This window comes from Pteronotus mesoamericanus, unplaced genomic scaffold (assembly GCF_021234165.1).
Source record: "Pteronotus mesoamericanus isolate MK-2021 breed Mesoamerican mustached bat unplaced genomic scaffold, CSHL_Meso_final contig_2, whole genome shotgun sequence".
NCBI lineage: Eukaryota > Metazoa > Chordata > Mammalia > Chiroptera > Mormoopidae > Pteronotus > Pteronotus mesoamericanus.
In genome coordinates, this window is record NW_026555084.1 from 27,558,087 (window position 1) to 27,578,560 (window position 20,474).

General features: G+C 43.4%; 1 protein-coding gene and 1 pseudogene across 1 annotated transcript; one reads left to right on the top strand and one right to left on the bottom strand.

The window, feature by feature from the left end:
* The first annotated feature begins 2,467 nt into the window (after positions 1-2,467).
* CUNH5orf15 (chromosome unknown C5orf15 homolog) lies at positions 2,468-16,888 on the top strand. The gene is made up of 3 exons (XM_054568471.1): positions 2,468-2,638; positions 13,132-13,661; positions 15,405-16,888. The coding sequence occupies exons 1-3, from the start codon at positions 2,500-2,502 to the stop codon at positions 15,534-15,536; spliced, it is 801 nt and encodes a 266-aa protein (XP_054424446.1). The 5' UTR covers positions 2,468-2,499; the 3' UTR covers positions 15,537-16,888.
* On the bottom strand, positions 16,633-19,895 carry LOC129066322 (60S ribosomal protein L21-like; annotated as a pseudogene).
* Between the last annotated feature and the right edge of the window lie 579 nt (positions 19,896-20,474).

Genomic DNA, 20,474 nt, shown 5'->3' on the forward strand with positions numbered 1-20,474 from the left:
GAGAAAGAGATTTTTAGTTTTCCATTGTCGCATAACGAATTACCACAAATTTAGCGGCTTAAAACGCTCACTTCACAGTTCTCCAGGTTAGAAATCCAAGCACGGTGTGGCCGGGCTCTCTGTTAGGGTTCTCACAACATGGAAATGTTGTTAACATCTATCACCATACATAAGGTTAACATCTACATAAGGTTAACATCTATCACCATACATAGTTACAATTTTTTCCTGTAAGAACTTTTAAGACCTAGTCTCTTAGCAACTTTCAAATACACAACACAGCCTCATTAATTATAGTCACCATGTTGTATATTACATATCCATAATTTGCCCCAGCTCCTTTCAAGGGCTCACTGATTATGTCAGGTCCACTGAGGATGATGTCTCAGGAAGTCATCTGTGCCATACAGCAGCCTTCACAGGAGTAATATATTTACAGGTTCCTCCCGCACTCCAAGACGGGCTTATACGAAGGCATGGAAGGGTTTTAGAATTCTGCCATATATTTATAATTAAAAAAGTAACATGGTGGAGTTTGGCAGAGTGGCTCAGTTGCAGCACTCTGTACACCAAAAGGTGGGTTTGATTCCCGGTCAGGGCGCATACTGAGGGTGTTTGTTGGTTCGATCCCTGGTCAGAGAGCGTGTGGGAGGTGACGGACTGGCCTTTCCCGGAGACGTTTCTCCCTTCTCTCTCAAAATCAATAAATATATCCTCCGGTGAGGATTAAATTTCAAACATTCACATAGTAGTAACAAACTGCACGTATATTACCGTTTCAACAAATGCGAACATTTTTTTTCTATTCAATGATACATTTGTAGGCAGAATTCCTTTTTTATGGATATCGGGAAGTGACAATTCCAAACAGGTATCAGATTTACTTCTAGTATTTTGTGTGATCACCCCAGATCTGCTGACCTCATTATTTGTCATACTGCCTTCATCAGGTTCGTAATGACGTGCAGCTACTTCAAAGTGAACTTTGTTGAATTTGTCTGGAGATTTTGGCACATAATGGGTACTAGGCACATCCAGCCAGGTGCCAGGTACGAAGGGCCCTCAGTATGAGGGAATATTTTCTTCCCCATTTTCATTTAAATACCTGCCTGTTGCATGCAGCATGCCAGAATATCGTGTAAAATGCTTTGAGTTCATGATTGCGCACCAGTAAGAGAACTGAAGCAATCGGGGGCAAAGGAGAGGATTGAAGGTGTGTTTATTATAGGAAAAGGCCTGTTTAAACGTGAATCTCCCGACAAGCAGAAGCTAAAACTCAGAGGCTCATTCGTTCCCGTGAGCGGTGGCTTCCGTGCTCCCGGCAGGGGGCGCTCCAGGGACCCGCTGTGCCCTCGCTCCCCCGGCCGCCTCGCAATAAGGGCGCCATTCAGCCTCTCTGGGCTGGTGGTGGGCTGCGGGAAATGAACAGATGAATGGCTTTTTAGTTTTCTTAACAACGTGGAGTTTGTGTTTCAGAGCTGTCACCTGGGCCAGATGAATGTTAAGGGCAACCAGATTCAGGAGAACACAGGCCCGTCTCTCTTCAGAGGCCGCTCAGCTGTGTCTGGGGGCCGGCGGCGGCCTTCCGAGGGGCTCGCGGAGCCCAGGGCAGTGAGGCTGTCGGCGCAGTAAACGCCTCACTCCGTGACGCGCTGACTTCCCTGCAAATTCACCCGATGGAACTTCTATTATTTGAAGCCTACCGCTGTTTATTAAGGAAACATTTACACAACACAGCACTGTGCCAGGGCCTTAAGGGGAACTCCCTGGACGTTTCTAAATTTGAATTTCCCTATACTGGGACTTTTTAGTTACGAAATTAAGAAAGTAATAGAAACTGATTGCAGGAAACGGGGAAGCTCTTTGCACCTGTTTCCTAGCCAGCTTCCCAGCTTTTCCTCCTTAATACGTTTTCTATTGCGTATAGTGTACATTTTACACAACAGAGGCCCTCACAGGGAAGTAAACTCCACAAAAGCAGGGTTTGTTTTGTTCGCTGCTGTATACTGAAACATGGAGAGGTTGCTGCATATCTGTTGCAGATTATGGGTAAAAATAAAAAATAAATAAAACATTTACTTATAATCCCGCCACCCAGCCACTGTCACTGTTAACATTTGCTTCCTCCGCCTCCGGGAGGACACGGGGAGGGGATCCCTTTAGGGATCAGTTTATTCAACAGTTACCTCTTCCGCTCAAAAATGTTTGAAAACACTTTTATTGGCTGTGAGGAGGCCCGTCGTGCGGCAGGCAGGGAGCGGCTCGCTCTGACCCTCTTCGCACCACACACGTTACAGCCTTAACCCGCCACAGACCTCGGGGGCTTCCCCTTTGCCCCCCGACTCCCACTACCTGTCCTTTCCATATCCCTTCTGGGGCCCCGGGGCAGGATGAACGTCATCACGCTCGGACGCAAGGGCCGAGCGCCGTGGATCCTACGCGCGCCTGACGTCCTGACGTAGAGCCTAGCAACAGCGCAGGTTCCGGGCAGAGTCCGTTATGGCCGCTGTCGCTCTGAGGAGGATGAGTGGGGCCGTGCGAGCGAAGCTGCCGCCCAGGCTGGGCATCCTGGGCCCCGCGGGTTTGGAGCGGCCGCTGGTCCTGGCCCTCCTGCTCGCGTCCGCCACCGTGTCCAGTGGTAAAGGGGGCGCGGCGGCAGGGCGGTGGCGCGGACCCCTAGACGTGCGGAGCCGGGGAAGGGGCGCTCCCGAGTGTCCCGAGCGGGCGGCGCTCTCAAGGCGGGGCAGGGTCGCCACCAGCCCGAGGAGGGAGAGTGGGCTGCCTGAAGGGGTCTAACGAAGTGGGTGTCTAAGAGGCCCGAGGAGAGAGGTTGAGAGGGGGCCGGGACCCGGGGAGCAGCCGGCGGAGGGAGCCGAGGGGCGGGGAGGGCGGGCTGGGGGTGTGGTCTACGCTCGCGAGTGGGTTGCCACTGGGGTGGCCGTGGTGTGGTCTCCAGAATTTCTCGGAGGGGGCAGTTAGGACCGTGGAGAGGAGGCGGCGGAGGAGACCGGTGCTGAGGCGGTGGCCGCGGTTAGAAGTTGGGGCGTCTGCAGAGCGTCCCAAAGGGAGGGCACCCAGGGATCCAGCAGGACCACGGAGGGCAGGAGCAGTGGCCGGGCTGGGCTGATGGGGAGCAGCAGTGAAGGGAAAAGCTGGCTCCGGGTGCTGGCAGCTCCGAGGTCTGGGCTGGTGTTTGATAAAGAGCCAGAATGCGGGGGCTTGGGGCGCGGGGGGAAATTCCAGGACAAGGGAGATTCCTTGTAAACATAATCCCCCTTCCCTGGGTCCTGGGTCAACAGGACAGTTCTGCTTCTTTTCTTCTTTAACAATTTTTATTTATTAATGAGAGAGAGAGAGAGAGAGAGAAAGAGAGAAAGAGAGAAAGAAAGAAAGAAAGAAAGAAAGAAAGAAAGAAAGAAAGAAACATGAGTTTGTTATTTTACTTATTTATGCTCGCATTGGTTGATTCTTGTATATGCCCAGACTCGGGATCGAACCCACAATGTTGCCGTAGGGGTCGATGGTCTAACCAACAGAGCTACCCTGCTGGGGGCAATCCTGCTTTATCTTAATGCCTCTATGGGATTTAAGTATTTCCTTTTTAAAATATGTTTACTTTTTAATTGAGATATAATTGACATATACATTAGTTTCAGGTGTACAACATAAGATTTGATATTTGTATACACTGCAAACTGATTGCTGCTGTAAGTCTAGTTACCATATGTTCTCATACATAGTTACGGTTTTTTTCTTGTAATGAGAACTTTTAAGATTTTTTCACGTAACAACTTTCATATATGCAGTACAACAGTATTATTAACTAAAGGCACCATGCTGTGCATTACATCCCCCTGACTTATTTTATAACTGGAAGTTTGTAGTTTTTGACTTTCTTTGCCAATCTTTCTCTCCAACCCCTTCACAAGTCACCATTCTGTTCTCTCTCTATGAGCTTGGCCTTGTTTTGATTTGTTTTTGTTTTTTTTTAAGATTATACTTATAAGTGAAATCATATGGTATTTATCTTTCTCTGTGTAATGCCCTCAAAGTCCATCCACGTTGTCCCAAATGACAAGACTCCATTTTTTTTATGGCTGAGTAATAGTCCATGTTTATATATCTGACACCTTCCTTAGTCATTTAGCCATTGATGGGCACTTAGGTTGTTTCCATATCTTGACTGTTGCAAATAAACCTGCCTGATTAAGTATTACTTTACTTAGAAATGTTACATGTTACATTGTGAATCAAGATATATTGATGGCTTCATTGAGAAATGAGGAAATCTATAAACCAGGGCCTGCAGCTTAGGGGGAACAAATCACTAATAAGAACTTACAATGATTAAGCAGTATTTTGTTTAATAGTCCCTTTTTTATTTTGGGCCAAGACACAATCCTGCTTTTCTCCCTAAATCTATTTTGAGTTTTCAGCTGAAAAACAGTATGAAAGGGATAGTGTTCTCTTATAGGTCAACAGAGGCTGTCTAGACATACATTCTTCTACTAAAGCGCTGTGGTTGCTGAGGGTAGGGCAACTGCCACTCCCCCCGCTGCCCCCACCGGATGTGTTTGTACGTCTGTGGGGAAGGACTGAGGTCCATTTTCCCAAGGCCCTTTCATCATTAGTAAAATACAGAGGACTTCCCTGGCTGATACAGATAGTTGTGTTCCTAAAGCACTTAAGTAGATGATTGTTTTGGTCATTTGATCACCTGAGAAAAAACTGACACCTAAACATTTACATTTCTTGCTGGAATGCTTAAGCTATATGGTTTTGGGGATATATGGCTAGTAACTGTAGTTTCAGAAACAACTTTCCCCCTTAAGAGGTGGTTGAAAATCTTTAGATTTGGGGGCGGGGTAAGTGAGGGGGAGTGTGGAATATTAAGGTGTCCTCTTGTGTAGGTTTTTATTTATTAGAGTCCCAGAAATATTGATCCAACTGTGGTGGGACATCTCAGGGGTTCTTTTTCTTTCTTTCTTTCTTTTTTACATTATATATATGAAATTCAGATTGTTCCCTGCTGAAAATAACGTAAATGAAAACTAACATAGGGAAGCAGCTTAATTGCAGCATAAGGTAGCATGTACAGAGCTTTGGCTAATATTAGTGTTTTTATAAGCATGCCTTATGGCAGAGTGATCTCAAAGCATTACTCTTGTAATAAGAAAATTAAAGTCTAGATAGAATGTATTGAGTTGCAAACTTCAATAAGCATAGGAAGTTAGAAAGTTACCACATCAGATTTATTTAAACTTAATTCCTTATTAGGTTTCTTAAAATTTCAGTGCTTGGGTATATTCTTGGCAATCTGCAAGGATTTTTAAGTTTTATGTTTTTGTTTTTATGAGGTCTAAAACATTAATATAAACATTATTTTGGATCATGGGATGGTCACCTTAGGTGACCAAATCTTGACATGCCGTTTCAAAAGTCTCTGCTTTTTTACATTTGCCCTCATACTGCTCCAAAGCAATTACCTAAATTTAATGTGTAATGTATTTAATTTTTTTAAGGTAATGTTTCCCAGGCCACTGTGTGAATGAATTCTTAGGGTCCTCTGCATTCTTGTTTGAGAAATACTGATATAGTTTATTTTAAGACAATTTTATTTTAAAGAGACTAATAGAGGATTAAATTTAGGAAGTTTTATTTTAAATGTTAAATTTTAAGTAGAGAGGTAATATCAGCTAAGGAAGGATAGAAATGGAACACTTAGAGGTCTAAAGTAATATATTTTTAGAAGCTCAGCAATTAACTCTGTAAAGTCAGAGTTATCACTTTGTTCTTCTTCGGATCAACTTCCTGTTTTGAAGGAGTGGAGGTCCAGGAGGTTGATGTTATTTGCATCAAGTGTGTTAGATGAATTCTTAGTTTGTCTTCTTGTGTATTCCTTCCAAGTGCTTAGTCCTTGGACAATGCTAAGGAGTTCTCCTCCTCCCTGGTGCTAGGTATTGGAGTTACAACAAATATGGTGATAATGGAGATATCTTAGAAGAATGAGTGGGGTTTTGCCTGGCTGAGAACCCTGGGAATGGCTTTTCAGAGGGTGCAGCAGGAGCAGAGGTGCAGCTTGGGAAGTGGTGTGATGAGAGTGGGTCAAGAGCAGGATCACTAAATACTGAATGCCTGCCGCCTGTCCAGTGGGTGGCAGGGGCAGAGCAGGCGGGGGCAGGAGTAAGGGATGGTGAGTTTGAAGTGAGGGGTCAGGGCAGGTAGGGTCTCGTGGGCTATTATTATGCCTTGGAATTCCATTTTTGAGAGAAATGGAGAGTTCCCAGAGGGTTTATTTTTTTTTCAAACACAGTTTACATCCTGTATTATTTTGTATTAGTTACAGGTATACAGCATAGTGGTTAGACAGTCATGTACTTTATAAAGTGTTCCCCCGATATTTCCAGGACCTGCCTGGCACCATACATAATTTCTACATTATTATGGACTAGACCCTGCGCTGCACTTGGAGAACTCCCAGAGGAGGACCATCATCTACCCTGAGTTTTACAGGATGACTCTGGCTGTTGTGGAGAGTGGAGAGCAGGGGTTAGGGGAGAGGCTGGCAGATCGTGTATTCAGAGGCTGCTGTGTTATTCCAGGCGAGACGGTGAGGGCTGGGGTGAGGGCCGGGCCGAGGCCGTAGCAGCGGAGCGATGAAAAGCCTTCAAATTCTGCATGCATTTCGAGGGCAGAGTAACTGACTGCATGTCGGATATTAAGAACATGATGACTCCAAGGTTTTTGGCTTGAAAAATGGAGTTGTCGTTAACTGACAGGGAGATTGTAGGAAGAACAAGTTGTTTTTTGTTTGTTTGTATTTTGTTTTTTTGTTTTTTAATTGGAGTGGAAAGTAAAATGCATTTTATTTTTTTATTTTTAAAGATTTCATTTATTTTTAGAGAGACAAAATAAAGGGAGAGAAATATCAAGATGTGGGAGAGATACATTGATTGGCGCACCCAACTAGGGACCTGGCTGCGCAACCCAGGCGTGTGCCCTGCCTGGGAATCAGACTGGTGACCTTTTGGTTTGCAGGCCAGCGCTCAATCCACTGAGCCACATCAGCCAGGGCTAAGAGCACATTTTAAAATGAAACTTTTTATTTTAATTATAGATCCATTGCAGTTGCAAGAAATAATACAGAGATCCCGTGTACCCGTTACCCAGTTTCCCCGGTGGTTCCACCCTGCGCCGCTGTAGTGCAGCGTCACAGTCAGCGTCAGATGCTGGTCTAGTCCAGAGGGAGCACCTCCACGACTCTAAGCGCCTCTGGGGTTGCCCTTTACAGCGCCCCCCTCCCGCCCCCAACTGCCCTTCCATTCACATCTCCTCCTGAAAGCCTGGCAACCACTGATCTGTTCTTTAGTTTTATAATTTTGTCATTTTGAGGATATGATATAAATGGAATCAGATGGTATATAATTTTTTGGGACTGTTTTTTTTACCTCGCATAATTCTGTGGAGAGTCATCCAAGTTGTCTCACGTGTCAATAGTTTGTTTCATTTTATTGCTGAATAATATTCCATGGTATGGATGTGTACTACATTTTATTTAACCATTCATCTGTTGAAGGACATCTATGTTGTTTCCAGTTTTTGGCTATTATGAATAAAGCTGCTATAAACATTCAGATTTTTGTGTGAACATAGGTTTTGATTTCTCTGGGATAAATGCCCAGGAGAGCAATTGCTGGGTCATATGGTAGTTGCATATTTAGTTTTTTGAGAAATCAAACTGTTTTCTGGCATGGCTCTCCTACTTGACAGTACCACTACTAATATATGAGTGATCTAGTTTCTTTGCATCCTCTCCAGCATTTGGTATTGTCATTATTTTTTATTTTAGTCATTCTGATAGCTGTGCAATGATATCTCATTGTGGTTTTATCTTGCATTTCCCTAATGGCTAGTATCTTTTCATGTGCTTATTTGCCATCTGTATACAGCAGGTCCTGCAATAAGGTTTCATTTATCATTGTAATATTGTAGGAACTTAACTCTTATTTATATCATTTAGCTTGTGGCAAAATTAGCTTAGTTATACATTGTTTCGCTTAAAGTTGCAAAACCTATTCGTAACTGATAGTGAGGAAAATGAGGGTTTACTGCTCTCTTAGGTGAGCTGCCTCTGGGGCCTTTGCCCGTCATGTTCTGTTGGGTTGTTTCCTTTTTCGCTTTTGAGTTCCAGAGGTCTTTTGTATTTTAGGTGCTAGTCCTTTGATACGGGGCTTAATAATATTTTGCTCACTTTGTAGCTTGTCTTTTCATCCTCACCTCAGGAAGCCTTTTGTGTAGCAAAAGCTTTTAATTTCTATGGAATGCAGTTATGAATTTTTCCTCTTACGTATTTTGTGTTTGGTGTCAGGTCTAAGAATTTGTTCCCTATTGCTAGATTCCAAAGATTTTCTCCTGTCTTTTTGTAAAACTTTTGTAGTTTTACTTTTTACATTTAAGTTTGTTATCTGTTTTGGTTAATTTTTATGTAGTTGCGAGACTTAGGTCAAGGTTCACTTAACTTGTTAATATGGTTTATTACATTGATCAATTTTGAATGTAGAACCAGTCTTGCATCTCTGGAATAAACCTTACTGTTCCTGGAACATCATTCTTTCTCTGTGTTGCTGATTTCTATTTGCTAATATGTTGTTAAGAATGTTTACATCCATGTTGTGAAAGATACCAGCCTTTAGTTTTCTTTTTCTGTAGTATCTTTAGTTTTGGTATCAGGATGATAATATTAGCTTCATAAAGTGAATTGAGCAGTGTTCCTTACTTTTCTATTCTCTGGGAGAGATTGTGTAGAATTGGTGTTAATTCTTCTTTAAACATTTGGTAGAATTCTCTAGTGCACCATTTGGGTCAAGAGATTTATTTTTGGGGAGTTTTAAAACTAAGAATTTAATTTCCTTAGTAGTTACAGGGCTATTTAATGGATTTCATATTGGGTGAGCTGTGGTAGTTTGTGTTATTCTTGGGCTTCTACTTGGCTTTTGGTGGCATTGCTCTGGCAGGGGAGGGCTTGCCCGTCACTCCCAGGTGGAGGTCGGAGTCCCCACTTGCTGCTTTTGGGCAAAGGTGGGCGTTCGGGTCCCCTCATGGTCTCCGCCGACCTAATGACCGAGGTGGCCTCGTGCTGCTGGGCCGTGGTCAGTCTTGACTCCTCTCTGGGCTGCCTGGCTCCATCCACCTGTGAAGGCGGAGGGCACCTTGTCACAGTCTGGGGAGGGGCGGGATCTCGATGCCCCACCGGCCTTCGCAGGTGTGGATGCGAGGGGCGCTCGCCTGAGCAGAGCGGCTGTTGTGGATGTTTGCTTTCTTGCCAGGCCGTGCCCTGATGTGGCCAGAGAGAGCAGGCTTCTTACGGGACTCTTTGTCCGTACCCCTCAGCCTGCTTCCAGGTGTCTGCCTTCAGCTCTAGGTCTGCGAGACCCGAGGTGAACAGAAAATCCAGGGAGGGCACCATTGGGCCATTTCTCGGGCCAGGGGGTCTCTCACCGCTCTACCCAGTCTCCACCGTTCAGAGTCTCCTCGTGTTGTGTTGTAACTGGGCTGGCCAAAAAGTTACTTGGTTCTTTCTGTCGGATGGCTCTAGCAGTGCTTAGTTGTCTCTAACTTCATTCGAAACAATTTTGTTAAGATTGTGTTGTGACAGCTGTCATGGCAGCGCGCATTAAAAATAAACTTACTGAAATTGGTGAATTTTTGTGCAGCGATTTTAATATTGAAGATGGAAGAAAATACTCAACATTTTTGGCGTATTATGTTTTATTGTTTCGAGAAAGGTAAACAGCACACCTGAAATGCAAAAAAAATTTGTGCAGTGTATGGAGAAGGTGCTGTGACTGATCAAACATGTCAAAAGTGGTTTACGAAGTTTCGTGGTACTCTTGACATTTTTGGCCATATAATTCTTTGCTGTGGGGCTGTCTTATGCATTGGGAGATGTTTAGCAGCACCCCTGGCCTCTGCCCACTAGAAGTCTATAGCAGGAGAGAGCAGACACTGTCAAAATATCCAAATCAACAAAGTTATTGGTGAAAATAAAAAATGTACCTTTTATTTTACGTTAAAAACATAACAGAGTTTTAGGCCAACACAATATATGTCATGTAGGACCTCAGTTGTGTTTAGTGGGAAGAGTAGGGAAATGTATGTTTACTCCATCTTCCTGGCGGCCAAAATCAGAATTCATTTTGAGCATGTTAATTTGAAAGTCAGACATCTCAGAGGAGAGTTTAACTGGGCAGTTGGATTTATGAGTCTGGAGTTCTGGTAGTTATGGAAGTTCTCTTCTGATCACTTCATTTTTCTCAGAGAAGTTAGGAAGTGAAGTCATTAGTTGCAAGTGAGGGCAACCGAGAAGGTGTTGAAAGTTTGACGACAGAGGAAAATGTGAATGGTTTCCTAAGGGAGCGGGAGGGTGGATGACGAGGAAAATACAGTATAATTGCCAACAGCATTTTGGCATTGGGTTGAAAATGAAATAAAAGCAGGGGCATGGCCGTGTGTTTCTTTTCAGCCGCGCTCAGCTGCGTGGTGCAGAGGGAGAGCAGTCAGAGAGTTGCTGCCTCACCAAGTGCGTGGGGCCGAGCGAGCAAGGTGGAGGGACTTGAAGGTGTACAGGAGGGGGGGACACTGGCTGGCCACAGACTTGAATCTAGGTCAGGAGGGGCGAGGGTGTATTGGGCGAGGGTGGCGTGGTGCCCTGAAGGGCTGAAACGGCGGTACAATCCGAGAATGGTGGTCCCGACGGATTCAGAATCCCAGGGGGTGGATTCGAAGGGCAGGAGGTCAGGTCAGTGAGTGGGGCGCCTGAGACTGAGGGTCCGGAAGGCGTGTGCCGGTAATGACCTTGGGTGTGAGGAGCGTGATGAGAGGGAGGGCTGGCTCATCAGAATAGAGAGAGGAGGTCAATGATTTGGAAATGAAGGCAGGAGTACGTGGGGAGAGTGAACTCTAGCCAGAAGCTGGGCTGATGGAGAATGAGGGACCCGGGCAGCGAGTTCATGGACACAGGCTGGTGGGCGAAAGCGGATGGCAGGAGAACCAAGGCTGCGGCGTTCAGGGAGGGGAGGGGGATGGTGCGGGAGGGGCTCCACCCGTTCTGTGGTGGACTAGTTCCCCTCCTCCAGACTCCGCTGGGCTTCAAGGATGTGGGAGAAAAAAGAGCTATTAATTAAAAGGGCTGCAGGGAAAGGGTGTCCTTCAGGGAGATTCAGGTTTCAGTTATAATGAGAAAGTGAAGGATGAAAGAGGGGACTTGCTGGTGAGTGACTGTGAGTTCCGGAGCGCACTGGCGGGAGGCGTTTGTGGCGTGGGGGGGTGGCGGGGTGGCGGGGCGCCCCGTCAGCTTGTGCTCTTTAGATTCACATGGCTATTCTAAAAGTCAAGCCTAGAAAAATAATTTTTAAAAACGTCAAGGTTAGTTTGTTGGCGCCCAGCTTTAAAATTTTATTTTAAAACATATTTTCCAACACTTTTTCAGGGAAATTAAAGAGAGAAGTAGCAATTTGTAAATGCCTGCCTGAATCATAAGTAAATTGAAGCGAAAAATGTAAAAAAATTATTTTAAGAAATTCCTGTTAGTCCTGGTTGGTGTTGCTCAGTGGACTGAGCCCCGGCTTGTGAACCAAAGCTTTACCGGTTTGATTCCTGGTCAGGGCACCTGCCTGGGATGCAGGCTAGTTCCCTTGTTGGGGGCATGTGAGAGGCAACTGATTGATGTATCTCTTGTACATTGATGTTTTTCTTCCTTTCTCCCTCCCATCCCCTCTCTCTAAAAATTAAATAGATAAAATAAAAAATTCCTTTTAATAGTTTTCTGAATAATATATTCAGTTGTAGTCCCTGTTGATTTCTTCTAGTGAAAAATATCAAGGAATCATCTGTTGCAACTGTTTTAAGAGTTTTACTAATTTACTAAAATATTTTTTCTAAGATTCTATTCAGTTCAATTGAAACTATTTTTGCTTTTTGCATTGCTATTGTGTATATTGTGTATATATTGTGTAAAAAATAAATATATTTTTTCTATATGAAATAGATGTCAACTGTGATACACAAACTGGAGTGTATTCACATAAACAAAGAATTGTCTGTGAGATTGTTAATTTGTGTATATGCACACATGTTTTTGAAAGCCCAGGAATGATTTGGTTTAATCTTAGCCCTATAAATGTTCTTCTTTTCTGTGATAGACTTAAAAATATGATCTGAGTATTTTTAAATCTCACATGATAGTTTTTTAAGTATAATGGGTATTCTCGATGTTGTCTAACAGATACTACATCAGATTATAAATTAGAAACACTTAAATTTCAGCAGGTATGCTTCTGGACTTGTGGCATATAGAGTTACTTCTGCAACTAATTTAACTGTTACTTTGGTAAGGCATGCGAGTGGGTTGTAGCATTGGGCGATTGAGCTTGCACGTGTTTAGTGTTATTCCCACACCTAGGTTGCCTTCCCCAATGTTTAAGAGTCTAGTTCACACTTTGTTTTTAACCTCCAGTTTCCAATTCTTTCCCTTTAGGAGTTTTCCCTTTCTTCTTCCTAAGAATACTTTCCTTTTTTTTATAATTTGGAAGATGGAGGAGTCTTTCAGTTCTAGTGTCACTTAGAAATGCTGTTTACATTAGCTTCTCTTGAATTTGTTGTATTGTGTTGGAAATACGTAAGTTCAGATTTCACACTTAGCGTGTGACCTGTGTGTTAGCATCAGCCACGGTCTCCGTTCTGGGCATGGGGTGGGTCTGGCTGGGCAGAGGTCACTGAGGTCTGCCCTCTCGCGGGGTGAAGATCGCGGGGCTGGTGAGAGCGCCGTGTGACCTGGGCCGCGGGGGCCTGTAGTCAAACCCTCTCTGTTCTTTCTTTTCTCTTCTGCTGGCAGCTGGGTCTTCCTTGCTGCTTCAGTTGTTGCTGTCTTGCAAGGCTGTTGTTACCTGAGGAATAATCAGCTTAAGAAAGTAACTGTTGCCTGTTGAGACTTATTAACTAATTCTCAAGAGCAAGATATAGGAATTTAGCAAAGAGAAATGCTTAGTGAAAAATTTAGGTAAATACGCTTCTATCTTAATAGATATAAATTTAGAGATTTCAGTTTAATGTTCTTCGTTCACTTTTTTTTAGCTCTGTTACCTGCTGATTCACTGAGCCAGACTGAATTCAAAGAAGATGTTTCTACCCCAAATATGAGCGCGGATTTAACACAGGAAAAACAGACCAAACCTTCTGTCACCCAGATCAGCAGTGCTCTCCCTCTGCCAACTAGTGCAGAGAAGAGTGGAGGGGCATCGGTCCCCCCTCATCCCTCACCAGCTACTTCTCTGTCCCAAGAGGAAGCAGATAACAACGAAGATCCGAGCATAGAAGAGGAGGATCTTCTCACACTGAATAGTTCTCCGTCCACCGCCAAAGATGCCCTGGACACTGGGGACTACGGAGAAACAGACTACGACTGGACCGCCAGCCCCAGGGACGACGAGCCCAGCGAGCCGTTGGAGGAAAACAGGGGCTACGTGGAAATTGAACAGTCAGTGAGGTCTTTTAAGACCCCACCCTCACATACAGAAGAGGAAGATAGCCATTTCTTTTTTCATCTTATTATTTTTGCTTTTTGCATTGCTATTGTGTATATTACATATCACAACAAAAGGAAGGTAAGTTTGGGTTTTTTCAGCCCCACTAGTTTCCCTTTAGTATTTCAGTCATATTTTTTTTTAAAGATTTTATTTATTTTATTTTTAGAGAGGGGAAGGGAGGGAAAAAGAGAGGGAGAGAAACATTGATGTTTGAGAGATACCGAGATAGGTTGCCTCTCACACACCCACCAACAGGCAGCCTGGCCTGCAGCCCAGGCATGTGCCCGGACTGGGAATCAAACCAGCGACCTTCTGGTTCGCAGGCCGGCACTCAGTCCACTGAGCTGCACCAGCCAGGGCATCAGTCATATTTCTTATTAATGCTTTTGATGATTCAGAGTTTTTTCTTTAGTGAAGTTTAAAATGGTAAAATATTGAGCTACCTAATCAGTTCATAAATCTAGTGTATTTTAACAAATTATAGACAGAGTGGTTTACTACATATTCTTCTAAGAGAGGAAATAAAATTATTTTTTAATGAGAAAACCCAAAACCCAGTGATTTTTTTTTAAAAAGGTTTTATATCTTAATTTAGCATTGCTATTTCAATGGGAATACTTCTGGAGAAAGACTGTTAATTTAGTACTTTTAATTAATTAACCATTGAACTTAGTGATATTTTAGTAACTTTTCCCCTGCTTGTAAAAGCATTGCATGTTTATTTTAGGGAATTCAGAAAACTCAGAAAAGTATAGAAATGAAAATGTAGGCTACTACCCAATGTTGAGCATTATTAACATTTTGTTGTATTTCTGGTCTACAGATATGTATATAATTTAGACATGTATGCATATTTTATAATTTTTATTTTTATTTTTTGTTGTAATTTTTAAATGAATTTGATCTCATACAGAGTTTTGTATCTTGTTTTTTACCTAACAAATCATGAGCATTTTAAATTACCATTCATGTTCTTTAAAAACATGATTTAATAGCTATGTATTTTATTTAGCTGTTTTCTGGTTGAATATTTAGATGATTTCCAGTTTTTGGTTCAGAAATAACGTTGCGATGAACATTTCTGTGCTCAAATTGGTTTGTTGGATTCCATGAGGCAGAGGAGGCATGAGCAGCACTGACGGAGGACTTCTTATGAGGGAACGTCTTGAGCTCTTGGTCCCAGAGCTGAATAGTTAAGCTTTTCACATACTTACAGGGAAATCAAACACACAGTATCCTTTTAATGCTTCCTGGTCAGGAGGTCTCTGTCTTTGACTTTATCCTAACTTGCTTTGTGATTCCTGGCAAGCCACCTTCCCCTTTGGAGCCTTGATTTTCTCACATGAGAAATGACAGAACTGACTGGATTATTTCAGCGTGCCTTCCAGCTTTGAGAATCAGGGGTTCTAAAAGCCTTTTGGTTATTCGTGGCTTAGTGGCCTATCACTAGCTTTGTATATTTGTAGGTGGACAACATTTTGAATGCCAGGGATATTCTGTCCTTGTGTTTAATGTTGAGCCATCTCTACTGTAAATGCCTAAGGGACTTGTTAAACAGGTAGGTTTCTGGATTCCACCTCAATCTACTAACTCGCTCCTCTCTGGAGCTAGAGCCCAGGAATCAGTCTTTAACAAGCACTGTGTAAAATTTGAGAAGCACTGTCTAGTCTTGTTTACAAGATAGAAAACAAAATAGCCCTTTTGTTGTTGTTATTTTACTGTTTGTATTTGGGAACCCATGAGAGAGGTATTTGTTATAAAAAACTTTTAGCATCTCTTCTGTTTTCTCTTGCCTGTCTCATTTATTTTGTCTTATTCCAGATTTTCCTCCTGGTTCAAAGCAGGAAATGGCGTGATGGTCTTTGTTCCAAAACAGTGGAGTATCATCGTCTAGACCAGAATGTTAATGAGGCGATGCCTTCGCTGAAGATTACCAATGATTATATTTTCTAAAGCTGTGTGGTTTGAGTTTGCTTATTCTATAATTTTATTTGCTTGACTTTTTATATGATACCATGCAGAGGTATGCCATAGGCAGTTGGTATTAAATGAGAGGTGGGTCTCTCTTTACTTTGCCTTGGTGCTTTGGAAATTAAATGTCACAAACAAGGAGTGTATAATTTTTAATCTACACTTTCAGAGGTGAATTCAATCAGGTGTCCAAAGTGTGGAGCTAAGCATTTCCTGTTAGTTTTTATTGTTTTAGATTTCCTTACTGTACTCTTGGAAGCATTAGTGATACTACTTTTAAGAGATCCCAAACTTGGAACTAAATTCTAACATACCTGGCGCTGCTGACTCGGATTCTTTTCCTGCCATCCACATACTTTTTTTAAGGACACTTATTTTTCTTCCCAAACTGTCATCTACAAAGATGTATGTAATAATACTTTGCATATTAGTAATATTTTTCTTCGCCAGAAAAATTGCTTTGGATATTTTTGGATAATTTAAACATAATTTAAGTTAATGATAATATTCAATCTGATCACAATTTTAGGTCAATTAACAACTATTTCTAGAAATTCTGGCAATAGACTGCAGTTTGCAGTGGACATGGGTAAAATGTTATAGAGATAATATTTTTTGGTTTGAATTACTGAATTAAATTTAGAGATAGAAATTGTGGTAAGATATTAATACATGCACAATTGCTTTTAGTTGGCAATTGATGGTAGCACGGGTTCCTCCAAGCTTTCAAGCCAGGGGCAGAATTTAAAATTATATCAGAGTTTTTCACTTTGTTTATTATTTTCTAGTAAATTTGAATAAATTTTAGGGGCCATTATCACTTAAGTAATGTTATATTTAGGTCTTTCAAGTTAAAATTAAACCTAAGTGAAGTTGTATGCATAAAGACTGTATGTGTACACTTATGTTTTCTCCCACTGTACTTGTTCTCCCATTTTTTATTTAAACAGTGACTGGAAATTACTTACTGTATTTTATTTTAACTGATCTATCATAAGAATTGATCGATGTGTAAATACGTGATTTGAAGCATGGTTGACTTACAAGAGTCACAACAGCCTTTCAGAAAACATAACCCCTAGTGTACGTCAGACCCCACCCCGCCAGCCACCGCGAAGCCCGGGGGAGCGAGGAGGCGCGTGCTCTGGGCAGAGCTGGCAGGGTCGGGGCCGTCTGCCACTTCTCTTGGCAGACAATGTACTGTCCCAACAAGGAAGGGGAGCACAATGGAAATACACCTGCACTGTTTTATTGCAGTAATTTTTTTTATATCTGAAATTGTATTATTTAATATTTTGAATAAGATTTCAAAAAATAAATGGCAAAGATATATCAACCCATGATTTTATACGTATGTTTTATTTTAATGGTGGCATGGGGTCCTCCTCTGGGCGGTGACTGAGGGTTGGTGCTGTGTCTGGGGGCGAAGCTGAACTGACCAGCTGGCTCTGGCAGTGGTAGGGCTCTGTCTCTTCCAATTCCACTTAGTTTCCAAGTCCTACTTTTCCTCCAAGTCCTGAAGTTGGAAACTGTTGCACAGTAGGATTACAAAGAGAAGCGGGCAGCTAAAGCAGCGTGTGCGCTTTCTAGCATCCCGCCCCGCTGGTGTCTTCCTGCCCAAGCCTCCCCTGTCCTGGGGGACCGCCCCCCGGGTGGGCCCAGGGTTCTCGGGTCCCCCCGACCACACAGCCTTTGCCACTCCAGCCCCAGTGCTGAAACCAAGCAGCCTCTGACGTTCCAAGGTCAGATTGTACATCGATGAAAAATTCAGACATACTTTTCATGTTGTAATTTTAAAATTTGATCTCATTCAAAATTAACAAACATTTTTTTTACCAGTGCAGAGGTCTTTTGCTTGTTTCACACTCTGTGCCATGAATTCACAGGGAGTGGGTTCCAGCAGCTCAGGCTGCTTCCACTGGTTCTCACAGAAGAGTGCGCCCCCTCGGGGGGCAGACCGGCGCTTCCGTTGGACCCCGGTATCTCTCTCTTTGGCTTCCTCCTTTTTTTTTTTTTAAAGTATATTTTATTGATTATGCTATTACAGTTGTCCCAATTTTTTTTACCATTTGTTCCCCCCTTCACCTGGCACCCCCTTCCCTCCAGCGTCCCCACGCCCTTAGTTCATAAAGTCATGGGCCGTGCATGTAAGTTCTTTGGCTTCTCCATTTCCTATACTGTTCTCAACTCCCCCTGCCTATTTTATACCTACTATTTGTGCTCCTTATTCCCTGTACCTTTTCCCCATTCTCCCCCCTCACCCTCCTTGCTGGTAATCCCGATGTGGTCTCCATTTCTGTGATTCTGTTCCTGTTCCAGTTTGTTTAGTTTCTTCTTGTTTTTTATATCCAGTTGTTGGTAGCAGTGAGTTGTCATTTTACTGTTCATAGTTTTGATCTTTTTCTTAGATAAGTCCCTTTAACATTTCATATAATAATGGCTTGGTGATGCTGAACTTTAGCTTTACCTTGTCTGGGAGGCACTTTATCTGCCCTTTGACTCTAAATGATAGCTCTGCTAGATTCTTGGTCGTAGGTCCCTGCTTTTCATAACTTTGAATATTTCTTGCTAATCTGTTCTGGCCTGAAAAGCTGCTTTTGAGAAATCAGGTGACATTCTCACGGGAACTCCTTTGTAGGTAACTCTCTTCTTTTGCTACTTGTAAGACTTGTTATCTTTAACCTTTGGCATTTTAATTATGATGTGTCTTGGTGTGGTCCTGTTTGGGTCCAACTTGTTTGAGACTCTGTGCTTCCTGGACTTTTATGTCTGTTTCCTTTACCAAATTAGGGAAGTTTTATTTCATTATTTTTTCAAATAAATTTTCAGTTTCTTGCTCTTCTGCCTCTGGCATCCCTATGATCCAGATGTCAGCACTTTTGGACATGTCCTAGAGTCTTTTTTTCCCCCTCATTTTTTTGAATTCTTATTTCTTCATTCTGTAGTGGTTGTCTATTTATTTTATTTCCCTATGTTCTAAATCGTTGATTTGAACTCTGGTCTCCTTCCGTTCACTGTTGGTTCCCTGTGGAGTTTTCTTTATTTCACTTAGTGTAGCCTTTATTTCTTCCCTTATGCATTTGCCCTACTCAGTGAGTTCTCTGAGCATCCTTATCACCAGTGTTTTGAACTCTGCATCTGATAGGTTGGCTGTCTCCGTTTCACTTGGCTCTTTCCTGGAGTTTTGATCTGTTCTTTCATTTGGGCCATATTTCTTTGCTCAATTTGGCAGCCTCCCTGTGTTTGATTCCGTGTGTTAGGTCAATCTGCTTCTTGCCTTGGTGTACCTGTGATGTTGTAAGGGGCAGAGCCTTGGGTATTCGCCAGGGCAGGGCAGCCTGCTCAACCACTTTGTGGTGCTGTACGTGGGGGAGGGGTCTGAGAGGGAACAGTGCCACTCACTTGGCACTCGCCCCTTTTCCAGTCACCTCACCCACTTCCCGCATGCAGCTGGTGCCCCTCTAGCTGTTGCCCTGGTGGTGGTTCCCAGTATGGGTGGGTTTCTGTTAGTTCTAGGACCTTTGGGGCCCTTTAAACAGACTCTCCTGAGAGACTGGCTGTTGCGTCTGCTGCTCCAACCCCCACTGGTTTTTACAGCCAGAAGTTATGAGGCTTTATTTTCCTGGCGCTGGAAACGGGCTGTGCAGGCTGGCCTGGGGCTGAGAGCGCTCGCTCCCCAGGTGCCCCTCCTGGTTTTTATCTGCCACGTGAATGTGGAACCGCCCTCGCTGCGGGCTGCCGCCACTGCCCCGCCGCCGCCGCTGCCTCGCTGCCCCAGCGTGTCTGCTCCAGCTCCCCGGCTCTGCCCCTCCTTACCACCTGGGTGAATATTTTGTCCTTAAACCCTTAGTTGTTGGACTTCCATACAGTTCAATTTTCTGGCAGTTCTGGTTTTTTATTTTGAGGTTAGCTGTGATCCTTTTTATGGTTGTTCGAGGCGGCGAAGCATGTCTACCTATGCCTACATCTTGGCTGGAAGTCCGGCTTCCTTCTTTTTCTGATCATCTTCCTTCACACGTTTCAGGAAGCTATCTCGGCTCTTAGAGTGCTTAATATGCTCAATGGGTACATGAAGTCTCTTGGCAAGACTCTTGCCCTTAACGTGTTTGTTTACAGCAATGCCCACCGCATGCTGGGTGACACCGTAGACTGCTCCAGTTTTGCCATGGCAACGGCTGTGGGGCATTCCTTTTGGAACAGTGCCTGCTCCTCCATGCGTACAACATCGGCTTTCCTGTAGACTCGCATGTATGTGGCCAAAGGAACAGCTACGTGTTTTCCAAAAGGCCTAGAGAGCAGACAGCAGGTGCCTCTCCTCTTTCCCTTTGTGTTAGTCATTTTGGGGAATTACTGGAAGATGGTGGTTCCAGCTGAAAGGTCATATAGAGATTTTTTTTAATCCTCACCTGAGAACATTTTTTTTTTCATTGCTTTTAGAGAGACAGGGAGAGAGAGAAATATAAATGCAAGAGAGAAGCATCTATCAGTTGCCTCCTGTGTTTGCTCTGACCAGGAATTGCATGCGCCCAGACCAGGGGTCAAACCTACAACCCAGGCGTGTGCCCTGACCTGGAAACAGACCCTCAACCTTCTGGTGACAGGACTATGCGCCAACTACCTGAGCCACACCAGACAGGCCTCATAGAGACTATCTTGCAAATCAGGAGCATTTTCTATATCATTACTATTCTTTACAAACATTTAATAGCTATCTGATTTATTTAGTTACGTTCCTGTTGACTGTTTAGATGGTTTCCAATTTGTGGTTTGGCAATAATGTGTGAACATTTCTGTCCTAGAATTGGTCTGGATTCCATGATGCAAAGGAGGGCCTACGTAGGACTGGATGGCACACGTAAGACTCACATTTGAGCCTTAGAGCACTACCGTGCCCTCCTGTGTGGTGTCTGTCACTTTGTG

Bases quoted from the DNA above. Each gene is read 5' to 3' on its own strand.
- CUNH5orf15 (XM_054568471.1), top strand. From the start codon at position 2,500: ATGGCCGCTGTCGCTCTGAGGAGGATGAGTGGGGCCGTGCGAGCGAAG. The intron at 2,639-13,131 runs GTAAAGGGGGCG...ACTTTTTTTTAG, and splicing joins GTCCGCCACCGTGTCCAGTG to CTCTGTTACCTGCTGATTCA. The intron at 13,662-15,404 runs GTAAGTTTGGGT...GTCTTATTCCAG, and splicing joins CATATCACAACAAAAGGAAG to ATTTTCCTCCTGGTTCAAAG.